We start from the raw sequence: 24,070 nt of genomic DNA, 5'->3' as shown, positions 1-24,070 counted from the left end.
TCACGTCTTATTCTGCATGTTCATTTGCCGGTTGCAGTCTAAACCTGGATTAATCACAGCCTGAGTATCTAAACCTGGATTAATCACAGCCTGAGTATCTAAACCTGGATTAATTACAGTCTGAGTATCTAAACCTGGATTAATCACAGCCTGATTACCTAAACCTGGATTAATCACAGACTGAGTATCTAAACCTGGATTAATTACAGCCCGATTACCTAAACCTGGATTAATCACAGTCCAAGAATCTAAACCTGGATTAATCACAGTCCAAGAATCTAAACCTGGATTAATTACAGCCTGATTACCTAAACCTGAATTAATCACAGTCCAAGTATCTAAACCTGGATTAATTACAGCCTGAGTATCTAAACCTGGATCAATCACAGTCCAATTATCTAAACCTGGATTAATTACAGCCTGATTACCTAAACCTGGATTAATTACAGCCCGCTTACCTAAACCTGGATTAATTACAGCCTGAGTATCTAAACCTGGATTAATCACAGCCTGAGTATCTAAACCTGGATTAATTACAGTCCAAGAATCTAAACCTGGATTAATTACAGCCTGATTACCTAAACCTGGATTAATTACAGCCTGATTACCTAAACCTGGATTAATCACAGTCCAAGTATCTAAACCTGGATTAATCACAGCCTGAGTATCTAAACCTGGATTAATTACAGCCTGATTACCTAAACCTGGATTAATCACAGTCTGAGTATCAATGGGCTACTTTTTCTACTGATACCTTGCGATATAAAGTGTAGCACCATGAAAAGTGGCCCTCAGAAACCCACATCCCAAAACTTTCTGAAAAATATTTCAATTCAGTGAAGTCAAAAATTTAAAAAAAGTAACAAATGCACCAATTTTGAAATCACTCCCCAGATTTCTATCAGGGAGAATCACTCCAACTGCAGCAACACCACTGCATGACTCAATAGCCGGAACCGATTCTCATTAGACAATCTTGCATCTAGCGAGTGTCTGTTGTGAGCGACAGAACGTAAGATCACTCAGCCTGTCACGACTCCCTTCGGTTCTGAGGTCTCTTTGGACTCCTGGGGGGTCACGTGACTCCTGCCTCACTCTCGTGCTCCAATCAGAGCTCTAACTCTCCAGAGTACTGATCAAGTCCAACTCTGGTTCGTTGATTAGTTTGGTCTAAAGCCCAGGCTTGTAGGACCGGTTCTTTCCGAGGTATTGCTTCTGTCCCAGGAGCTGCTGAGCGTTTATATCTGTTTGTGTTATTCTGGTTCTGACATTTTTGCCCCTGTTTTTGATTTGACTTTTGCTTGACCCTTTTCGAATTGTTCGCTTGGTTATTTTTGTGTTTTTTGCCCTTTTTGGATCTGACCTACGCCTGTTTATTGACTTCGATTTGTGTTTTCATCAGAAAAGCCTCCCGTTCCATTTTACCCGCGAGCGTCTGCGTCATTCTGTCGTGTTACACGGACAAGTCTGAAATAAAAAATCGGGCACTCTGCATTAGATGCTTAATAAATATTTTATTGAAAAAAGTCACAAAGAGGCACAGAAGAGATTGTTCAGTGCATGAGAAACAGCAGCATCAGAGAGAGAGAGAGCCAAACGGCTCTCAGACAGACCGGAGTCTCCGGGCCTCATCTGTGAAATCTTCATTTTTCATATTAATAAGTTTACACAGCAGCAATAACTCATTTCATTAAAGCGATACATCAAATATGCAGTTCCTCCTCCTTTACCCAAAGTGTCATAGATCAGCCAAAACGTTTGGTGTCTGCATTTTGCTTCTTTACTTATAAAATGTTTTAAAAAAGCATAAAAATGGGAGAAAAAAAAATGTTTCCTGTACTTTAGTCCATGTTTACAGACAACGGTGTCAGAAAGCTCAGAATTAAGTCTATTAGAGATGAATAACTGAATAAATAAACACTCTTAATGACACAAACTGCTCTGCATCGAGTGGAGATCTGGGCGCTGAGTCAGCGTCCGTGCGTGAAATCAAGCGCCAGCCTACCGGCACCTCATTTACATATCATTTATATTAAGCACACGCGAATTCATGCATATATTTTGGTATGGAGCCAATAAAACAACAGCAGCTCATGAGCCAACAGCTGCGCTCGTAGGGCAGAGTTTGGGTGGAGCTGTGAGTGCGCTGCTCCCCCTAGTGACCAAACTTATGTGCATAAATTATTAGTATGTGCATAAATTATTAGTATTATTGTTATTTTCTATTTTTACTCTTGTTATTGATATTCTAGATGATACTGATAACAGTTTTGGTTAGCTAACCCAAATCAAGCATTCTTTTTCAGGTTTTGTGAAACTCTTATGCTCAAATTTACACTATCCTACCAGTTTGATCGTCCTGATACGCCAAAGATGAAACTGATGAATAACAAAAACTATTGGTGAAATTTATTTGGCTCAGAATTCATTATATGGAACTTGGATGGATAAAGGACATTCTGTGTGATGATTTAGGCCCTCGGCTAACTGGAGGGGTCCAAAATTTCATTACTTGTTAGCCTTGTAGTTTAAAACTGAAGAAGCAAACTTTAGATGCCAATCAGTCTTGGCTGACCGACTACACTTGAAGTAAAGGTGAAAAAACTGTAAGTTTGATTTTGTGCCTATAAATTATCGCTTTCATATTCACCTGTTGTAAAAAATGCGAAGTATGCCTGCTTTCATGTCTCAGAAGCCGCTCTGCTGTACTTGGCATGCAGTAAAATGTAATCGAGGTATATCTATCCTGATATTAAGTTGTGACAATGTCTTCTTGCTGTTCTATGCTCCTGTTACCGTTTACAGAGCCTGTAATTAGTCATTACCCTTTACTAATGAAATCAGTGCCGTGTCTAAAACTGCATTTGCTTCAAACAGCATGCTCTGTGACACTGAGCTCGGTCAGCTCATCTGTCCACAACAGCAGCCTGACCGTCTGACTGGCCTGATAGTTTTCTCCATGTTTAGCCACAGTGTCCAGTGTGTAGGTGTGTTTAATTTTAATATGGCCATTCAGAGTGGGCAACATTGACTTTCTTTCTTTTCTAACCACAGTTTCTTTAATCCAGCCTGGTGTTTGGTGTTGGACTGGTGTGGAGTCGGATTCTACGCTTGATGAACTGAATGTTTTGATGGATTTGTAAACTCACAACAAAGTGCAGCCAAATGAATGATGTCCTGTATGAATCATTAATCTGTCAGCACTCAGTTAAGGCACCTTAGTGACAGTCTGTGGTCTGACTGAGTGAGTGTTATGGCATAAATGAGTTCTGAGGCATCACTTTATTAGAAACAGCCCAGAACATCCACTCACTGATGGTGAATTAGAAGGTAGGTGTTTGCAATAAAATGGGCAGGGAATGGACATACAGGGTAGGTGTTTCCAATAAAGTGGCCAGTGAGCGGAAGCACAAGGTAGGTGTTTCCAATAAAGCGGCCAGGGAGCAAAAATACAAGATAGGTGTTTCCAATAAAGTGGCCAGGGAGTGGAAATACAAGGTAGGGGTTTCCAATAAAATGGCCAGTCAGTGGAAGTACAAGGTAGATGTTTCCAATAAAGTGGCCAGGGAGTGGAAATACAAGGTAGATGTTTCCAATAAAGTGGCCAGGGAGTGGAAGTACAGGGTAGGTGTTTCCAATAAAGTGGCCAGTGAGTGGAAGCACAAGGTAGGTGTTTCTAATAAAGTGGCCAGTGAGTGGAAGCACAAGGTAGGTGTTTCTAATAACATGGCCAGTGAGTGGAAGCACAAGGTAGGTGTTTCCAATAAAGTGGCCAGGGAGCAAAAATACAAGGTAGGTGTTTCCAATAAAGTGGCCAGGGAGTGGAAATACAAGGTAGGTGTTTCCAATAAAGTGTCCAGGGAGTGGAAGTACAGGGCCGGTGTTTCTAATAAAGTGGCCAGTTAGTATAAATACAAGGTAGGTGTTTCAAATAAAGTGGCCAGTGAGTGGAAATACAAGGTAGATGTTTCCAATAAAGTGGCCAGGGAGTGGAAATACAAGGTAGGTGTTTGCAATAAAATGGGCAGGAAGTGGAAGTACAGGGCAGGTATTTCTAATAAAGTGGCCAGTGAGTGGAAATATAAGGTAGGTGTTTCTAATAAAATGGCCAGTGGAAGTACAATGTTGGTAATTCTAATAAAGTGGCAATCCCATTACGTGACCAGACTGGAGCATATGTTTGAGTGTCTGTGTGTGTGAGTTATGTGATGATGGTGAATTTCTGTGGGGTCTGACTGGATGACAGAGAGAAAGGGTTACTCCTCATATCCACACTGCGCAAAGCCGGCATCTCACACAGACGCTCCCACGGCAACTCTGAGAGAGAGGGAGGGAGAGAGAGAGAGAGAGAGAGAGAAAGAGACAGAGAGACAGACAGAGAGAGGTAAAAATGAGATCATTCATTTTCAGAAATGTGAATAGAAAAACATATAAACATAATTAAAAACAACATTAAAAACATAATGAAAACTTGATTAAAACAATAAAGAGAAAATCATTAAATGAAAAAAAATTAATTAGAAATTAAATTACAATAGTTAAATAATCAATTTATTCACTTTATTAATTAATCAGTGTGAAGCTGTAAATAAACCGAAGAAATGTGAGATGTTCAGAAAGATGAACAGACAATCGTGAATGACTGAGACATCTGAGAACATCGTGAATGAGGTTCTAATAACATTAACATCCAGCACTTACAACTCCTGTTTATTTACAGAATTTAACACATTGGATTAAAATTAAACACAAAATGTGGTGTGTGCAAAAGTTAGGGCTCTGAAAACGAGTTAACACATCCTCCACAGAGAACACAGTCAAATAAGATATTTTCCTGCTAATTTTAGGGAACAATGTTCATTTATTTGCTGAGTTTAACACACAGGAAAAAACTTAAACATACAATCTGTGCTAGAACTTCAGCACAGGCCACATTTTATGTTTTATTTTTCCCCAGTATGTTAAGTTCAGTAAATAAACAGTAACTGTACATGAAACGTGTGGAATAAAATCAACAAATTAATCATATATATATATACATACCCAACCCGCCAGGCATAACATTCTGACCACCTCCTTGTTTCTACACTCATTGTCCACTTTATCAGCTCCACTTACTATATAGGTGCACTTTGTAGTTCTACAGTTACAGACTGTAGTCCATCTGTTTCTCTGATACTTCGTTAGCCCCCTTTTACCCTGTTCTTCAGTGGTCAGGACCCCCATGGACCCTCACAGAGCAGGTACTATTTGGGTGGTGGATCATTCTCAGCACTGCAGTAACACTGACGTGGTGGTGGTGTGTTAGTGTGTGTTGTGCTGGTCTGAGTAGATCAGACACAGCAGTGCTGCTGGAGTTTTTAAACACCTCAGTGTCACTGCTGGACTGAGAATAGTCCACCAACCAAAAATATCCAGCCAACAGCGTCCTGAGGGCAGCGTCCTGTGACCACTGATGAAGGACTAGAGGATGACCAACACAAACTGTGCAGCAGCAGATGAGCTATCGTCTCTGACTTTACATCTACAAGGTGGACTGACAAGGTAGGAGTGTCTAATAGAGTGGACAGTGAGTGGACACAGTGTTTAAAAACTTAAGCAGCACTGCTGTGTCTGATCCACTCAGACCAGCACAGAGAAGGAAAAAATGTCTGTAACTTTTAATGGACGTTAATGGAGAAACAGTTAATTCCAAGTACTTCTGGACCATTTCTGTTCGTCCATTCACCATGAAATTTTGACACAATGTAAATGGCAGATGATTTTAAACTGTATCAAAAAATGAAAAATGGACAAAAATGGAACAAGTTTTGTCCCGACAGTAATAACATATATACCAGTCATTCTCCATTTGGAGTGGGAATTCAGGTGGATACATAAAAAAATACATTTCTTTAATCCCAAAGCTAAATAATCTTAATATGTCCATTAATATCTCCTATTATCATATATGCAGAAAGGAGAGCTTAATTCAAACATATTTTACAGTCACTGGTGTTGTATGAATATGGTGTAACACCAGTGACGGTGACTCCAGTGACATTCAGGTTAAAACTGAGGATTTTGTTAATTGGCTAACTCATTGGCTGATCAGGTGACCTTGAGCGACTGTTTAAAATCAGTAATAAAAATTATATTTGGCATAATTTTGACAAAATTTTAATGATCCAGCTATTAAAGCACAAAACACCAGTGACACATAGACAGTCTGAGCTGCCTGATGAACAAAATTATTAATAAATTAATAAAATATAGTGAGCCAGTGTGACTCGCCTTCTCTTGCCTTGAGCTGCTTCCTCTCTGATGAGCCTCGACCCAAAGAAGCAGCTTAATAGAGCTGAAAATACTGTGTTAAAATGTAAAATAAGAGTCCTGATAACACCAGTGACCACAATCTCTGTGACAAACGAATTTTTAACATAAAATACATATTTTTAAATGTAGTATACTGTTAATGATATAAAGAGTAAACATGAATCTGTTTTATAAAATTCTTCAGTTAAACCTCTTCAAAATTTTGTTTTATATTAAAAATGGTTTGTTAAATGCTGACAGTTGGTTTTGTGCCAAATTGTTGTACAGATGCAGAGCGACTATGAAACAGGATAAAAAAAAGAAAAATCAGAGAATCATGAGGGAAAAGTGTTATTTAGTCTTAGTCGACTGTGTAAATGTACATACTGACTTTTGGAGCTGTGTCTGATATTTTAAGCATTTTTTTAGCCCTGAAACCTTTGTGACACAGTTTCCCCTCCAAATGGAGAACGACAAAAAAACAAAAATCCTTCTCCGTGTAGGTTTGTTGAACTGCCCGCTACCGAAATGTGAAAAACTGTGTTTGTGTGCATCAGAGAGAAAAACCCAATCGATCTCTGCAGAAGAACCCATGCACTGATGTCGACGTGCTTCATGGAAAGCTTTAATGTGTCCAGGCAGATCCAGACATCCGACACACTAAAGCAGAATAAAGCTAAAGCCCTAATTACAGGTTTGTTCATTAGCGGTCCTTAATGATTAATGTCAGCGAGGGACTGGAGGAGGCAGACCGGAGCCTCGTTATAACGTATCGGCCTGAACCAGACAGAACGCTGGCTTTTCTCTGCAGGAGCAGCTCTTAAAATCATTCCTTTTGTTGTAGGCTGGGTGAGTCATGGCTGGGCTTTATGAGCATTAAGGCTGAGAGACACGTGCACACACAAAGATTCTGATTCATACACGTCTTTCAGCTGGTCAGAGCCGGACAGGCACGGACATTTAAACGCAAGTTAAACTTAAATTATTCCACAGCATTGTGCAGATGGTTTAACTGGGTTTCAATGGAAACCAAGTTTTTTTCTTTTTCCCCAAAAGCAGCCAAAAATTCTAGCATTACTGTTTAACCACATGAACTTGATGACAACCACGCTGGAAAATCATTTTATAGAGCTCAGAGTGTAGATTTCTGTGAGCTACTGTGTTTCCTACACTCGGGGGCAACAAAAGGCTGGTAAAGTTGTGTAATGCTAAAAAAAAATAAATAAAACCACCTGGTGGTTGATTGGCAACAGGTCAGTAACATGATTGGGTATAAAAGAGCGTCTCAGAGAGGCGGAGTCTTTCAGAAGTAAAGATGAGGAGGGGTTCACCACTCTGTGAAAGACTGCTCCATCAAATAGTGCAACAATTCAAGAATAATGTTTCTCAATGTAAAACAGCAAAGAACTTCTGCTTCTCATCATCTACAGTACATAATAACATTAAAGGATTCAGAGAAGTTCTGTATGTAAGGGACCAGGCTGAAAACCAGTATTTACTGGCCGTGATCTTTGGGCCCTCAGGCAGCACTGCATTTAAAAACAGACATGATTCTGTACTGGAAATCACTGCATGGGCTCAGAAAACACTTCTGAAAACCACTGTCTGTGAAAATAGTGTCACTGCATCAACAAATGCAAGTTAAAACTCTAAAACGCAGAGAAGAAATCATATATAAACAGGATCCAGAAATGCTGCCACCTTCTCTGGGCCTGAGCTCATTTAAAATGGACTGAGGGGAAGTGGAAAAGTGTCCGGTGGCCGACGAATCAACATTTGAAATTATTTTTGGAAATCATGGACACTGTGTCCTCCGGGCTAAAGACCACTCAGCTTGTTATCAGTGCACAGTTCAAAAGCCAGTATTCATGATGGTATAGGGGGGAATTAGTGCACATGGCATGGGTGATGTGCTCATCTGTGAAGGCACCATTAATGCTGAATAATATATACATGTTTTGGCAACATATGCTGCCATCCAGACTACGTCTTTTTCAGGGAAGGCCTTGATTATTTCAGAAACCACATTCTGCATGTATTACAGCAGCACTGCTCCATACTAAAAGAGTCCGGGTGCTAAACTGACCTGTCTGCAGTCCAGACATGTCACCACTGAAAACATTTGGTGCATTATAAAATGAAAAATATGACAAACGCTTACAGAGTGTTGTTAAAAGAAGAGGTGATGAAACAGAGTGGTAAACAGGCCCCCGTCCCAACTTTTTTGGAACATGCTGTTGCCAGCAAATTTAAAAATGGCATATATTTTCAAAAAACAATACAATTTCTTAGTTTCAACATCTGATAGGTTGTCTTTGTAGTATTTTCCTTTAAAAATATCTTTTACATGATTTGCACATCATTGCATCCTATTTTTATTTACATTCTGCACAGCGGCCCAACTTTGGAAATGGGGATGTAAATCTCACATACAAACCAGCTAACAAGTCTACAACATGATGGTGCATTGTAGGGTGTCATCCACTGGGTTCAGCTGCTTTTTTAAACTGGTCCATTCAGTGGCGCTGTTACTGACCAACAAATTAAAGCCCAGAGTACCGGCCAACGCTGCCCACTCCAGTAAAAAGCCCATTTCAGAGGATAAAACGAAGTGAATGCACTTTTCATACGCAGCCACTTAAATGTATTTACGCTTTTAACAGCAACTAAACGGCCCACGCATACAACAAACATCTTCTCTGCAACGACATGTTCAGTTAGTTTGCACTGAGAAACCAAAGCCAGAGGAACGTTATACATTTCTTACAGAGTGTAGGCTGATGTAAAGATCAGGGTGGGTGGCGTTAAAAAGCATCTTAAAACTGCACACAGACCACCAAAAAGGTCAACAAGGCTCCTCCAACCAAGCAGTCTGCTCAAAATAGCTGATAATTACAGTTATAAACTATCAAGGGCTTCTCTTCAAACTTTGACCTCTGACAGAACATTACCTATCGACAGATGTTGCCACTTTACTAACTATCATGCTGAGTCTTGCATCAAGAAATCAAGGAACTTGCCTTACCTTGACCTTTTTGGTGCTATATAGTAGTGCTGGGCGATATGACTTCAAATCAATATCATGATTAATTGAATATTACCTCGATTATGCTTAATGAACGATTATTTTGTTTTTGGGTTTGTTTTTTGCTCTCATAGTTCACTGACAAGGTTTGTACTGTAAATATGTTCTGCACATCTAATGTAAATCGTCTCAACAGCCAGATCGGAATTCATGCCGCTTTTACGTCAATCCAACACGACATTTATCATAATTTCACTGCTCATCCAGAGGTAAACAATTATGACTGCCAGTGAACGCCGGACGCGGAGGATCAGCTTCATCTTCACCAGCATCACAGGAGCCATCATGAAGCTTCACTGACTGACAGCTGGGCTCATCACCCAGAATGTGTTTGAGCCGTAAAAAGGGCGCGGTCACTTCTTTGGTTTGCGTCCTCGGATTCTTTAAACTTTGCTTTTAACTGTTCTTTGACGCTGCAGCCTCGTTCTCTGCGGCCGCATTCGGACATTTCTTTCAAAACCTCTTTGAACACAGAGGGTTTGTATGGGTCTCTTCTAAATTTTGTACAGAAACATCTGTCAAATGTTTTTGAGTCTCAGCAGCGCAAAATTATGACGAATGTCGAGTTGGACAGACATAAAAGTTTCATGAATTCTGAGTCTCATTGCTGCAGATCAGACACGGATCGGATTTCAGTACCACATATGAAAGCCTCTCAAATCGGAATTGAAAATGACAGATTCAGTGTGTTTATCTGTTCACACTGACACACATCTGTGTCACTTACGAAGAAAAAGATCAGATTTTTACCTGCTGTGTGAACAGAGCCTTCCATACGTGGCACTGAAATCCGATACGTATCTGATACGCAGGTGTGCGACTTCAGACTGAGTCTAAACGGCCAGGACTTTTACATCAATCCAACTCGACATTCCTCATAATTTCTCACTGCTAAGACTCAAACATTTGGGCTGATGTTTCTGCACAGACAAAATTAGAAGACACTCATCGCAGCTGCTCTGTGTTCGAAGAGATTTAGTAAGAAATGGCTGAAAGGTTCCGTAGGAGAACGAGGCTGCAGCGTCGAAGAAAAGTCTGAAAGCAAAGTTTAAAGAAACCAAGAACGTGAACCAAAGAAGTGACCGTGTCTGAATAACGTGCCCTTTATACAGTGAGCTTGAACGCAGAACTTCTTACGAGTTCCTGTGTTGCTGGTGATTGTGATTGTTTATCTCTGGATGAGCCAGGTGACGCATTGCTCGTTTGCGCATGCGGGTCAGTTTAGGAGCTGACCTGTTCAGACTGATGTCGCAGACAGATCACATTTAAAGATATTGTGAATGCAGTCACTAAAGTAGCTTTCTGTCATTTGAGGAGTGTCACTAATGTTCAGCCTTCTCTCTCTCAGAGCGACGCAGAGAAACTTACATTCATACATTTGTTACAGCAGAGTTGATCACTGTAATGATCTTCTTACTGGACTTCCTAAGAATACTATACATCCTTTACAACTCGTACAAAATGCAGCAGCATCCTAACAAAATCAACACGAGAGAGATCAGATCAGTCCTGGTTTAAAAGAGCTGCACTGGCTGCCTGTATCGTTCAGGATAGAGTTTAAAGCTCTGCTGCTGGTTTTTTAAAGCTCTAAATGAACTTAAAGCTCCTGAATGTGTGTCTCTTTATGATCTCAGATCTGCAGATACTGAACTTCTGAACACCTTCAGTAAAACACTGAAAACCTGGAGAGACTCTTTCAGTTATTCTGCTTCTAAACTGTGGAGCTCAGTTCAGCTTTTATTAGACAGTCGAGCTCAGAGCTCACTTTTAATAAACATCTGAAAACGCAGCTCTTTAACTCAGAGCTTCATTAAAACTCTACGGCTCTTTGGTCTTTATCTTTTAATCTGATCTGTTTCCTTTTTTTAGATGATTCTAAATTAATACTTGTGTTAATCACAGTCTGTAAAGCACTTTGAGCTGCCATCAGCATGAAAAGTGCTATATAAATAAACAACTATTATTATTATTATATTATTATTTATTAACCCAACAAAAAATCAGATTTCAGCAATTGTACCTGCTGTGTGTAGCCAAATTGTTTGCTAAATTTAAGCATTTATATATGTACTTGTATATAACAGTTTTTTTTTCAAGATGATAAAATACATGTTGAAAAAATAATAATAATAATAATAATAATAATCTCATTTATGAGCGCTTTTCATACCAATGGCAGGTGAAAGTGCTTTACAGACTGGTGTTAATGCCTACAAGTAATACAAAAATAATAAAATTTACGAGTATTAAATTGAAATCATATGGTGCAATGACACAGATCAAATTTAAAAAGATAAACACATTTATTACATGTAATATCAAATACATTCCCATATAGACATGAACTTCTCTGTTCATATTTGTTTCTACACTGTTAGAAATAAAGGTTCTGTTGAGGTACATTTTTTGTTCATCAAGGTACAAACAGTGTAAATGTTCCCTCAAAGGTACAACAGTGGTTTTAAGGTCTGATTATGAACCTTAAATCAGTTTTTCCAGGTGAAAAGTTTGTATTTGTACCTTTTCATAACCGAATGTTTTAAACAGAACAGTAAAATAAAAGCCTGGAGACGAGACGGGGTGTGTGGAGTCAGTACAGCTTAGAACATATCATTTCAGTGGATTATGGTTCAGTTATGTTCCCTGACTAAAGGTACTGAGATGGACCCTTGAGGCTTCCACCCCAGTGACTATAGTAGAAAATCTACTTCTTTTAGCCGTTTTTTGCCTCAAATCTTTAAGTATTTAAGCAGATAAACTCAGAGTCAGTCAGGTGAGTCTGTACGTCTGACCGCTGCTGTATCCGCTGTGTTTATGAGTCACAGCGCTGCATCCAGAGCAGAAGCGGAAACGCAGCCTCTCTTAGCCACTGCGCCTCCCACTGAGGTACAGAGCACCATCTGCGTTGTGGCCGTAAAGCACTTCACATCAGTGACTACGGAAATGCATTTCACAGCACGCTTTTCCTGTCGACTCCAGTGTCTTTAAATAGAAAACAGAAGAACTGAGGTTTCCTCAGGTCCTCCATTAGCCGCAGCATCGCTAATGTCACTGACTAACGTTAATCTCGTCCTACCTAAAAATTCATTGCTACCTTACATCTACTGCCACCTTAAATTCATTGCTACCTTTAATTGACTGCCACTTTAAATGAATTGCTACCTTTAATCGGCTGCCACATTAAATTCACTGCCACCTTAAATTCACTGCATGCTTTTCCTGTCGACTCCAGTGTCTTTAAATAGAAAACGGAAGAACTGAGATTTCCTACACTCTCAGAAATTACGGTCCCAAACCACCTCGTAGCCTAGTTTTGAACGTAAACCACCACAATGTTCAGTTTATGAGCTACTAGGATTTAACTGGCTGCACCAAGTAACACAGTTTTAACTGAGCTTTCAGTTCTGACCTAAAATTTACACATACCCTACAGTCGGTATCTGATCAATCATTATTGGTTGATTTGATCGATGGGAAAACTGTAACATGTCTCGGTTCGCGTTGGCTAACATTAACATTACCTTTCTGTGGTTCAGTGAATTCACATAACGATTACATTAGCTGCAGCATCGCTAATGTTACCGATTAACATTGATCTCGTACTACCTTACATCTACTGCCACCTTAAATTCATTGCTACCTTTAATTGACTGCCACTTTAAATGTATTGCTACCTTTAATTGGCTGCAACATTAAATTCACTGCCACCTTAAATTCACAGCATGCTTTTTCCTGTTGACTCCAGCATCTTTAAATAGAAAACAGAAGAACTGAGATTTCCTACACTCTCAGAAATTAAGGTCCTAAACCACCTCTGTGCTGGAGCCCTCACGGGTTCCACTTCAGTGCCTTCAGTTAAGGAAAGACAACTGTGTCAAATCCAACTAATTCTATTTTAAAGCTGTATTATTTCCATACAGCCGGCTCTGAGTCCAGCAGCCAGTTACAAACTGCCACAATGTGAAACTTTCACACTTCTAGAATTTAAACATAGTTTCATAGCAATGTAGTTTCAACTTAGCTAACCTATATCTACACATACCTTATGGTCGGTGTACGTCTGCCAAGAAAATCTGCTAAAATGAAATTGATAAGAAAACGAGTTAAAAGAATTTAAAAACACTGAAAACACGGTTTGCGTCAGTCATTGTCTTCTTTTGGTTCAGCAAATGAAGTAGCGATTCTGTTAGCTGCAGCTTCGCTAGCATTACACTCATTTAAACGACTCATATCTAATATGTCACCTGCATAATATTCATGTGATTTTACTTAACTTTGTACTGCACATTATATTTTTTGATGTTTTAAGTATATTTTGTATCTTTACTTCTATTTATGCATCTGTAATACTGTAATTTTTGCTCATTTTGCTCTTTCCTGTACTTTGTTCTGTCGACTTTCCTTCTGGGATTAATAAAGCGATCTATCTATCTATTTATCTATCTGTTCATCTAAATTGTGTATTTCATTTTGATGAATTACTTCGTTTTCTTTTTACATTTAACTGTTTTTGCATTTTCACTGCACTGTTTGTGTTTTTAAGATCAAATTTGCTTCTGTTTGTTTATAAATGTTTCGATTTTGATTAGTTGTGCGCCAGAAATAAACTTGACCTGACTCGACCGCACCTCACTCGACTACTGGATTGGGATTCGCCCCCACACTCTTCTAAAAGGAACGTGAACTCCAACTTCTAATTCTTTCGTTTCTAATTTCTTTAGTTCTGTCAGTTTCCCAAAACAGTGATTACTGCCTCTTAATCACTTCAAGCCCTTGATTTAAGCGCAGCTTCTGAACAGTCCTCCTGTCAAGGCTGCGTCAGCTGGACGCTGGCGGCTCTGACCTGGACTGGTTCACATCACACTTAACAGGGTAGAAGGCAGTTCATTATTTTCGCTGGCTGTACTTCCTCCACCTCTGCTGTCAATCAAGGAGTTCCACAAGTTTCAGTCCTCGGACCTCTCGTTTATTATTTATACACTCCCTCTCGGTCATGCCATGTGCCCCTTCAGACTTGTTTTCACTGTTATGTGGATAACACCCAAATTTGTCTCAGGAAAAAATCCATAAAAATCTAAAAAAAAATCGTTATTTCATTAACTATGTTTTTTTTATTTTATCCCTATTTGATCTGTTAATACAAGTTACTGTTGCAAGTTCAAAGTTCTTTATACTATTAAATTTACTATTATAATTATTATTATTACTTTTTTAGCATTTGATATATTTTTACAATCAATTTATAAAAAAAAAAAATTAAATCCCTGATTTCTGTATTGGCTCGGCTACACTGTAAATGAGGGTCTCCCTTAATGTACACAGACTTTAAACAAAGGTTGATTGAACACAGTGATGCAGTTTGCCATTAGAAAGCTTGAAACCTCAGGACTCGATTCCCACAAACTGTTTTATGATCCGCTAATCACAGCAGTTACGATCGTCTCATTTGCAACATCAGCACTGAATGAGCAAATGCTAACAAATCCACGGGTCCATTAGGGGTGGACAGTATACCGGTATAAAACTGAATAACAGCATGACGTTCTCTCATGATATGAATTTTGCCCTACAGTGGATCCCGTGATAAGCCCAAACACAGTCCACCACACACAGCACCACCCCCAGACTGCAAAAACTGGTATTTTGTCAAGTGGAATGATCTTAAATCTAATCGATATCAACTAATATTCCCCATTTTGAGATAGTTGTGCACCTTTTATAAGATTATCTGCTTATTTCTATATAATATCTACTATAATATAACTTAATATAACCTTACAACAATCTCAACAGGAGAAATATGAGATTTATTGACTAGGTTAAAGATAATTTTACTTGACAAGATACAACTGCTGTGTCTGATCCACTCAGACCAGCACAACACACACTAACACACCACCACCACGTCAGTGTTACTGCAGTGCTGAGAATGACCCACCACCCAAATAGTACCTGCTCTGTGAGGGTCCATGGGGGTCCTGACCACTGAAGAACAGGGTAAAAGGGGGCTAACAAAGTATCAGAGAAACAGATGGACTACAGTCTGTAACTGTAGAACTACAAAGTGCACCTATATAGTAAGTGGAGCTGATAAAATGGACACTGAGTGTAGGAGGTGGTCAGAATGTTATGCCTGATCGGTGTATAATGCTGCCCTGCTGTAGAGTGATTATCTGTGCCTCACCACAAGCATTTCAATGCCTGAATGTTATGACATTTTGTGCAAATGACAAAGAAACTTAGTTATGCTGTTTCAGGCAAAAACAGGTTAAAAGGTTAATAAATATAGACTATGCTGGGTTGGGTGAAAACAGGTCCTATGCTTTTAAAAATGTGGCCTGCATGACCACACAATCCTACTGAACTTCCTGCCGGCCCGCTCTTGCTTCGAAACGCCCATCAGCGACCAGCTAAAGGCTGCCCGAGCGACGCTCAGCGGTTGTATAGCCGTGCATATAGGGTTAAAGGGGCAGTCAGTTTAATTCTAAGGGATAAACAGAGGTTGGAAAATAGTCACTCAGATTCATTCTGGTTGTTTTGGTGCATAAAATCAGACCTGAAGGGCGAAGAAATGGACCTTAAGACCACTGCTGTCCCTTTAAGGGTGCACTAACACTGTACAGTACCCTTATTTCTGACCATGTAGTAGCGACACTTTCTCCTCATTAAAGGTGGCAGCAGGCTTCTATAGATACACACACATGTACATGCATGACCTGCGGTCACCCGCTGCGTCCTCACTTCGTTATCACATGCAAACCTCACGAGCTGATGTTGTCGCAGTCTGGACGCTAATAAGCCCTCCATCCATCTCCTGCAGAGCTTTTTCCCTCTAAACATCCTATTACAGAACCCTGTGTATGTGTGCTTATCACAGCCATCCACCCCCCTGCCTATTTACCCCCTCCAGAGCCCAAAGCCCAGCCCCCCCGCGCTCCACTGCTTCCTCGTGACTCCCCTTTCTTTCCCATGTTTACTTGTTTTCTCTATGTTTACTCGTGTCGCGTGTGTGAGAACTCCCTAACGAACTCCTAAGGAGCTCAACAAGTACTGCTATACAAACAGCAATGCAGGGAATCGCTTGGGCTCACATCATGGAAAACTGGATTTCCCTCAAATAAAAGTCTCTGATGTGGTACATAAACACTGCCAACGTTTTAAAGCATTACATTCAGTGCTTACAGTCCATATATGGACAATAAGCTCCTGTTTTGAATGAAGTGTTTTTGTGATATCATGAAAACCAACATATGACGACGTTACGTTTCTGGTTCTACCGAATGAAACTACTTGTAAGTCGAAATCGAAACAGTTGGTCTAAAAAGTCAGATATAAGAAACAAAGGTGTACTCGCACTATGCCCAGCTCACACTACTCACACTATACCCAGCTCACACTACTCACACTATACCCAGCTCACACTACTCACACTATGCCCAGCTCACACTACTCACACTATACCCAGCTCACACTACTCACACTATGCCCAGCTCACACTACTCGCACTATACCCAGCTCACACTACTCACACTATGCCCAGCTCACACTACTCGCACTATACCCAGCTCACACTACGCCCAGCTCACACTACTCACACTATGCCCAGCTCACACTACTCACACTATGCCCAGCTCACACTACTCACACTATACCCAGCTCACACTACTCACACTATACCCAGCTCACACTACTCACACTATACCCAGCTCACACTACTCGCACTATACCCAGGTGTTTTGTACCGTGCCTGAGCATGACTGTCCCCATCTCCTTTTATTTATATATTTATATGTGTGTGTGTGGGTTTCCCTGGCTGAGCAGCTGCATACAAGCCTTACATCACCAAGCTCAATGCCAAGCGTCTGATGGAGTGGTGTAAAGCGCCGCCACTGGACTCTGGAGCAGTGGAAACGTATTCTGTGGAGTAATGAATCAGCTTCTCTACCTGTCAGTCTGATGGACGAGTCTGGGTTTGGAGAACGTTACCTGCCTGACTGCACTGTGCCAGCTGTAAAGTTTGGTGGAGGAGGGATGATGATATGGGGTTGTTTTCAGGGGTTGGTCTAGAACCCTCAGTTCCAGTGAAGGGAAATCTTAATGACTCAGCACCAAGACATTTTGGACAATTGTAGCTTCCAACTTTGTGGGAACAGTTTGTGGAAGAACCTTTCCTGTTCCAGCATGACTGAGCCCCAGTGCACAAAGCAGCTCCATAAGGTCAGGCTGGGAAGAACTTGACTGGCCCTCACAGAGCCCTGACCTCAACCCCATCAAACACCTTTAGGATGAACTAGAACGGAGATTGTGAGCCAGACCCTCTCGTCCAACGTCAGTGTCTGACCTCACAAATCCTCTTTTGGATGAATGGACACACATTCCCACAGACTCTCTCCGAAATCTTGTAGGAAGCTTCCAGAAGAGTGGAAGCTGTTAGAGCTGTAAAGGGGGACCAACTCCATATTAATGCCTATGGATTTAGAATGGGATTCATAAAAGCTCCTGTAGGTGTGATGTGTAGCTGTCCCAATACTTTTGTCCATATAGTGCATGTGCTGAAATTACTGACCATGGTTATTCACCATACGCATCACGTAAGGCAGATATAGGTGAGGCTGAAAACCACTGAAGTTTCCTCTAACAGTGCTTTACCTCACCGTGTTTTCACTCTGAGCTCCTACCTGAGATCTGGTTGCTCTCCATGTTGATGTTCTCCAGAGTGCGGACGGCCGTCAGACGGTCAGGAAACTCACTGAACCTGTTGTTGGAGAGGTTGATGCTCACCAGATGCTCCATGTCTCCGATCGCGTCCGGGAGCTTGGTGAGAACGTTCCCCTGCAGGTCCAGCTCTGCTCACACAAACAGAGGAAGGTTCAAAACGGTTCTATTTAGAACCACCTAAAGCATTTTTTAAATCAGTCTAAACAACGCTTTCACCTACTCACACTGAAGTTGTTTCAGCCTGGACTGCTTTTTGAATGAGGCTCAATACAGAGCAGCCAATCAGAACAGAGCTAATTCACATACATCAGTCTTAAAGGTGCAGTCTGTGTAATTCTAAGTGATGAATAGAGATCATGTAGAAATTAATCATGACTGTAAAACCACACAAATGTTATAAGTGTAAAAATAAAATGGGTCCTTTGAGGGTTCATGGTTCTATGGTCCAAATTCCATTTCACCCCTCGCCCCTACCACTTAGCCCTACCCCTCTGTTTTGTGTGTTCACGTCTAGGGGTAGGGTGTCCCAACTGTTGTTGAGATAGAGGGGTAGGGTGAAGTGTTGGGGCTACATGACCCTCCAAACGGAGGTTTTTCAGAGGCTCCAAATGGAGAGTTATGAGAAAAAAAGAAAAATCGGCAAGATGGCTGAACAAGAGACCAAAGAAACCCACAAATGTGAGAATTTTCTCTGCTAATAAATTACAATAACCATCATATCATCTTAGTTTAATGTTGTTTCAGTGTATTTTGGCCCTTTTCTTCATAACAAACATAAAACAATGCTAATAGCATGCTAATGTCTCGGTAGCTAGCTAGCTAACTCTCCCGTTCCACCTTAAATAGTCCAGCAGTTCTGACACCTGAAGCACCAGAATGTATCTGCTGCACCGTTTAAGGGGGAATGAGAAAATTCAAACAAGAAGATGGTGAATAGCCCCCTTTTACCCTGTTCTTCAGTGGTCAGGACCCCCATGGACCCTCACAGAGCAGGTACTATTTGGGTGGTGGGTCATTCTCAGCACTGCAGTAACACTGACGTGGTGGTGGTGTGTTAGTGTGTGTTGTGCTGGTCTGAGTGGATCAGACACAGCAGTGCTGCTGGAGTTTTTAAACACCTCAGTGTCACTGCTGGACTGAGAATAGTCCACCAACCAAAAATATCCAGCCAACAGCGTCCTGTGGGCAGCGTCCTGTGACCACTGATGAAGGACTAGAGGATGACCAACACAAACTGTGCAGCAGCAGATGAGCTATCGTCTCTGACTTTACATCTACAAGGTGGACTGACAAGGTAGGAGTGTCTAATAGAGTGGACAGTGAGTGGACACAGTGTTTAAAAACTCCAGCAGCACTGCTGTGTCTGATCCACTTGTACCAGCACAACACACACTAACACACCACCACCACGTCAGTGTTACTGCAGTGCTGAGAATGACCCACCACCCAAATAGTACCTGCTCTGTGAGGGTCCATGGGGTCCTGACCACTGAAGAACAGGGTAAAAGGCGGCTAACAAAGTATCAGAGAAACAGATGGACTACAGTCTGTAACTGTAGAACTACAAAGTGCACCTATGTAGTAAGTGGAGCTGATAAAATGGACAATGGAGGTGGTCATAACGTTATGTCTGATTGGTGTATGTTTGTAATGCCACTTAACGTAAAACAGAGACAGCTGTAAAAATTCACCTCGTAACTGAGTGAAGGTGGTGAAGAACTTGTTGGTCAGGGCCTTCACCTCGTTGTTGGCCAGTGTGATTTTGCGTATGTTTTCTGTGCAACTGCGAAGCACTTTGAAGACTCCGTCAGGAAAACTGATCAGCTTGCATTCGGACAGGTCTGAAAGGAGAGAGAGAGAGAGTGAAGCAGGGATACACTCAGTGGACGGTGCATGTGGAGAGTCTAATGACTGTATTGTGTTTATCACACCACCTCCGTGCTCTGAATAACACAATCACGCGTGACCAATCAGCACTAGCGGCCCTGCGCAGGAGAAAAGGTTAAAAAGAGTGATTTAGAGCCACTTGATCTCTGTGTGCTTTTCAGAAACTGTAATTGGCTCCACAATGAATCTGATTAAACTGTGTGTCTTTGTTTTGTTTGTGTTGCATTGATCTAAATGAGCCGGTATAAAGGCAGAGATTGGAATATGAATCCATTCAGCATTGGAAACTGAAGCAGCACAACAGCGCCATCTATTGAGCAGAGCAGAGAAGTGGAACACATCAAGCTTCATATGAAATGGTAAATTAATAGTTTGTTATTTTATATACAATAATTATAATAAGTCATAAGTTAAACGACAAAATGATCTTTACATTTTAATTCAAAATATTTAAAATATTTTAGGAACAACTTATGGTTGTTAAATGCTAAATAAAATAACCCTTATATTATGTTTTGTCCACATTTTTTAAAATACATGCATATTCAACACACCTGAGTATTAATTTCATTGGAACTTCATTCTGAATGTTCTTTCTCAGTCATTCTAGATGATCTGTTCATCTTTCTGGACACATCTAACACGTCTTCAGTTGTAATTACGTCATTCCAAACTTCTGACAGCATATATGGAAGCACTCAAGCAGCCTTTGGGCTGAATAAGTTTAACAACTTTAGTCAATGTGTGAGAAACAGTTTATTCCCAATAAGACGATTTACTTTGTTTTACCACCTGCTATTTGTGCAGTTTAAGGTGTGTCCAGCAGGGGGCAGAATTGTGGTGGTGATAGGAACCAGACGTCCACCTCTAAAAGCTCCCTCATAGAAAGTCACTGCATGAAATTTTTATGAATTCAGTGCCTGATGACTGAGACACTGTTTTTTATGATGGTTTTGAGATCAAGTTTTAATATACATTCATGGTGGAGGGATACATAATATGCAGGGTGTTGTGAAGCAAAATAGTCCCCAAAGAAAACTTATAATTTCAGATTTTCCACTATTTTCCATCATCAACATCCCATATAAAGCTCAGAAGACTCGTGTAGGTTCACTGGTGGTTCTGGATAGTAAATAAAATGTCTATATTTGTGTTGTAGTCATGGCGATGCCTGGTTCCTATCACCACCACTGTAAAGACATCTGAACCATTTCACACCAAACCACTCTGAATCTCTCTCTCTCTCTCTCTCTCTCTCTCTCTCTCTCTCTCTCTCTATATATATATATATATATATATATATATCGCTGCTGTCGGAACAAAACCTCATATCTCCAAAATGGTAACTTTACAGGAGAAGGAAAAAACATACTTTACTTTTAATGTAAGTCAATGGAACTAGAATTATTTTAAGTATTTTTGGGCCGTTTCTTTTGATCCATTCATCATGAAATTTACACATAATGTAAAGGGCAACAGGCATTTTCAAATTATGACATAAACTGAAAAATGACAAATATTGATATATGTGTATATATAAGTCTGATTGTACTTTGTTTACTCAGGTTTACGTTTAACACTGCAGATCTGACCTAACGTGTCTCTTCCCTCCTCCGCCGTTGCGTTTATCCTCCTGGCCACATTCGCCACCGCTTCTGCCATCCTGTCCCAGCCTGACGGGTCTGCGGACAGAGAATGTTTCTGGGTCAGAAGCAGCTCTGCCTCAACAATATAAACACAAATATACAGCTGTTTACAAAATCTGAACACCCTGGGGGCATTTCACACAGCAGGATTTCTCAGTTAGCCAGATAACTCAAGCCGAACGATGAGCACCGTCCAATAGGAGTGTCACTCAGCTCCTTTCCTACTGGACAGGCTTGACCTTGTGCTTAGCTTATCTGGCTAAACTGAGAAATCCTGCTTTGAACACAGTGAGAAGGTCATCATCTCCGTTTGGTGTAAACAGTTAACCACAGTCATAACGCTAAAATCACATCACAATGCTACAAAATAGTAACCACAGTGACTACAGTGACACCATAACGCTAAAATCGCATCACAATGCTACAAAACAGTGACCACTGTGACATCATAATGCTAAAATCACATCACAATGCTATAAAATAGTGACCACAGTGACTACAGTGACACCATAACGCTAAAATCGCATCACAATGCTACAAAATAGTGACCACTGTGACATCATAATGCTAAAACCACATCACAACGCTACAAAATAGTGACCACAGTGACATAATGCTAAAATCGCATCACAATTCTACATAATAGTGACCACTGTGACATCATAATGCTAAAATCACATCAATGCTACAAAACAGTAATGACAGTGACATCATAACACTAAAATCGCATCACAGTGCAACAAAATAGTGACCACAGTGACATCATAATGCTAAAATCACATCACCATGCCACAAAATAGTGACCACAGTGACTACAGCGACACCATAACGCTAAAATCGCATCACAATGCTACAAAATAGTGACCACTGTGACATCATAATGCTAAAACACATCACAATGCTACAAAATAGTGACCACTGTGACATCATAATGCTAAAACCACATCACAACGCTACAAAATAGTGACCACTGTGACATCATAATGCTAAAATCGCATCACAATTCTACATAATAGTGACCACTGTGACATAATAATGCTAAAATCACATCAATGCTACAAAATAGTGACCACTGTGACATCATAACACTAAAATCGCATCACAGTGCAACAAAATAGTGACCACAGTTACATCATAATGCTAAAATCACATCACAATGCTGCAGAACAGTAACCATAGTGACCACAGTGACGTCACAACGCCAAAACAACTGTCATAATGCTAAGAGCACAAAACAGTGATGAGTAACAAAACTATAACCGTCACTGCAGCAGTCACAGATGCTCAGCTGGCAGAATCAGAGGCTTTTTTAATGAAACTTAATGCGTATTTTATGATGAAAAAGTGGGGAAAAACCACATGACCGGCACAGAGCGATGGACAGAGTGGACGCTATAATGAACGGTAGATCATTTGGAATTATTTCGGTTGATGTATTGTTAATGCAAAGTCTCTCAGATGTCCGCTTTGCCCACTTTTACTAGCTGTTACTGGAAAAAACACAAAGATTTCCCCTTTTTTTACATGCACACAACGACTACCGCACTCAGCCTTAACATGGTGCTTTCAATGAAGACTCAACACAGTTAAACAATGGCTTTACAAACTGGCCAGTAAATAAGAGACACACAAGCAGCAGTGCTTAAAAAGTCCGTGTTATTCTTGTTATATAAGCCACTGGCTGAACCAGCCGCCGCTGGAGACTCTAAATGTCACTTTGGTGAGCTGATCTGGTCAAATCCGTCCAAGGCAGCTATAATCACGAGGCTTCCTGTTCGAATTTCGCGTTCCACCTTAAATGGAGAGGCAGTAACTGCTTCACCATTTAAGGTGGAACGCGAAATTCGAATGGGAAGCTCACTTTAGCGCGGTCTATAAATAGAAAAGCGGGTCCAGTTAAATAGTGCAGCGGTGGTCGGTGTTTTATCACAGTTATTATCACAATTATTTCACGATATTATGACTTATTTACATGTTTGAGCGGAAGACATGCATTAACACTCACAGTCAACACAGCCGGGCTTCTCATGCAAACTAGTACGAGTTCTCACCGAGTGTCTCCGGGACAAAACACTTTAACTGGACGGAATCAGACGGTCTAACTCGTGTTTAACCCCGTATAAAGTCGCTGTTATTAGAGATTTTAGCTTAGTTTCTCTCTGAGCTGCTGTAGTTCACTGTCTATGAGCCTCTGCTCAACACATGCTGTCTGCCTGACGGTGCCCGGATGGGGGCGGAGCCACCAGCGATTTATTTTTTCGTTAATTTAATTTTATTTCTTTTTTATTTTTTTGCTCTGTTAGTTCTTTTGTGTCGTGACGTAATATCATAGCATAAAAAAAACACTGATTGCTGATTGATGGTTGTGAAACTAATCATAACGGTTTTTTTTTGTTGTTATTGTTTCAATCATTGATCAAAAAGCAACGGCGGTTTCGGT

General features: G+C 40.5%; 1 protein-coding gene across 2 annotated transcripts; it reads right to left on the bottom strand.

Annotated features, from left to right (window-relative positions):
- Positions 1-3,909: 3,909 nt before the first annotated feature.
- lrrc20 (leucine rich repeat containing 20) lies at positions 3,910-23,848 on the bottom strand. 2 transcript variants are annotated; one of them, XM_036571926.1, is made up of 5 exons: positions 23,636-23,848; positions 21,577-21,666; positions 19,789-19,938; positions 18,058-18,225; positions 3,910-4,317 (listed from the first exon to the last, which is right to left on the bottom strand). In XM_036571926.1, the coding sequence occupies exons 2-5, from the start codon at positions 21,644-21,646 to the stop codon at positions 4,202-4,204; spliced, it is 504 nt and encodes a 167-aa protein (XP_036427819.1). In that variant the 5' UTR covers positions 21,647-21,666; positions 23,636-23,848; the 3' UTR covers positions 3,910-4,201. The 2 variants fall into 2 exon arrangements, with proteins under 2 accessions (XP_036427819.1, XP_036427818.1); XM_036571925.1 differs by having other exon boundaries at positions 23,682-23,848.
- Between the last annotated feature and the right edge of the window lie 222 nt (positions 23,849-24,070).

The sequence above is a fragment of the Colossoma macropomum genome, unplaced genomic scaffold, assembly GCF_904425465.1.
Source record: "Colossoma macropomum unplaced genomic scaffold, Colossoma_macropomum, whole genome shotgun sequence".
NCBI lineage: Eukaryota > Metazoa > Chordata > Actinopteri > Characiformes > Serrasalmidae > Colossoma > Colossoma macropomum.
This window is presented reverse-complemented; position numbering and strand designations above follow the sequence as displayed.

Excerpts from the sequence above, each read along its gene's own strand:
- lrrc20 (XM_036571926.1), bottom strand. The coding sequence starts at position 21,646 with ATGGCAGAAGCGGTGGCGAATGTGGCCAGGAGGATAAACGCAACGGCG. Across the intron at positions 18,226-19,788 it reads CACCTTCACTCAGTTACGAG|AGCTGGACCTGCAGGGGAAC; the intron begins GTGAATTTTTAC and ends TTGTGTGAGCAG. Across the intron at positions 4,318-18,057 it reads GGAGAGCAACCAGATCTCAG|AGTTGCCGTGGGAGCGTCTG; the intron begins GTAGGAGCTCAG and ends CCTCTCTCTCAG.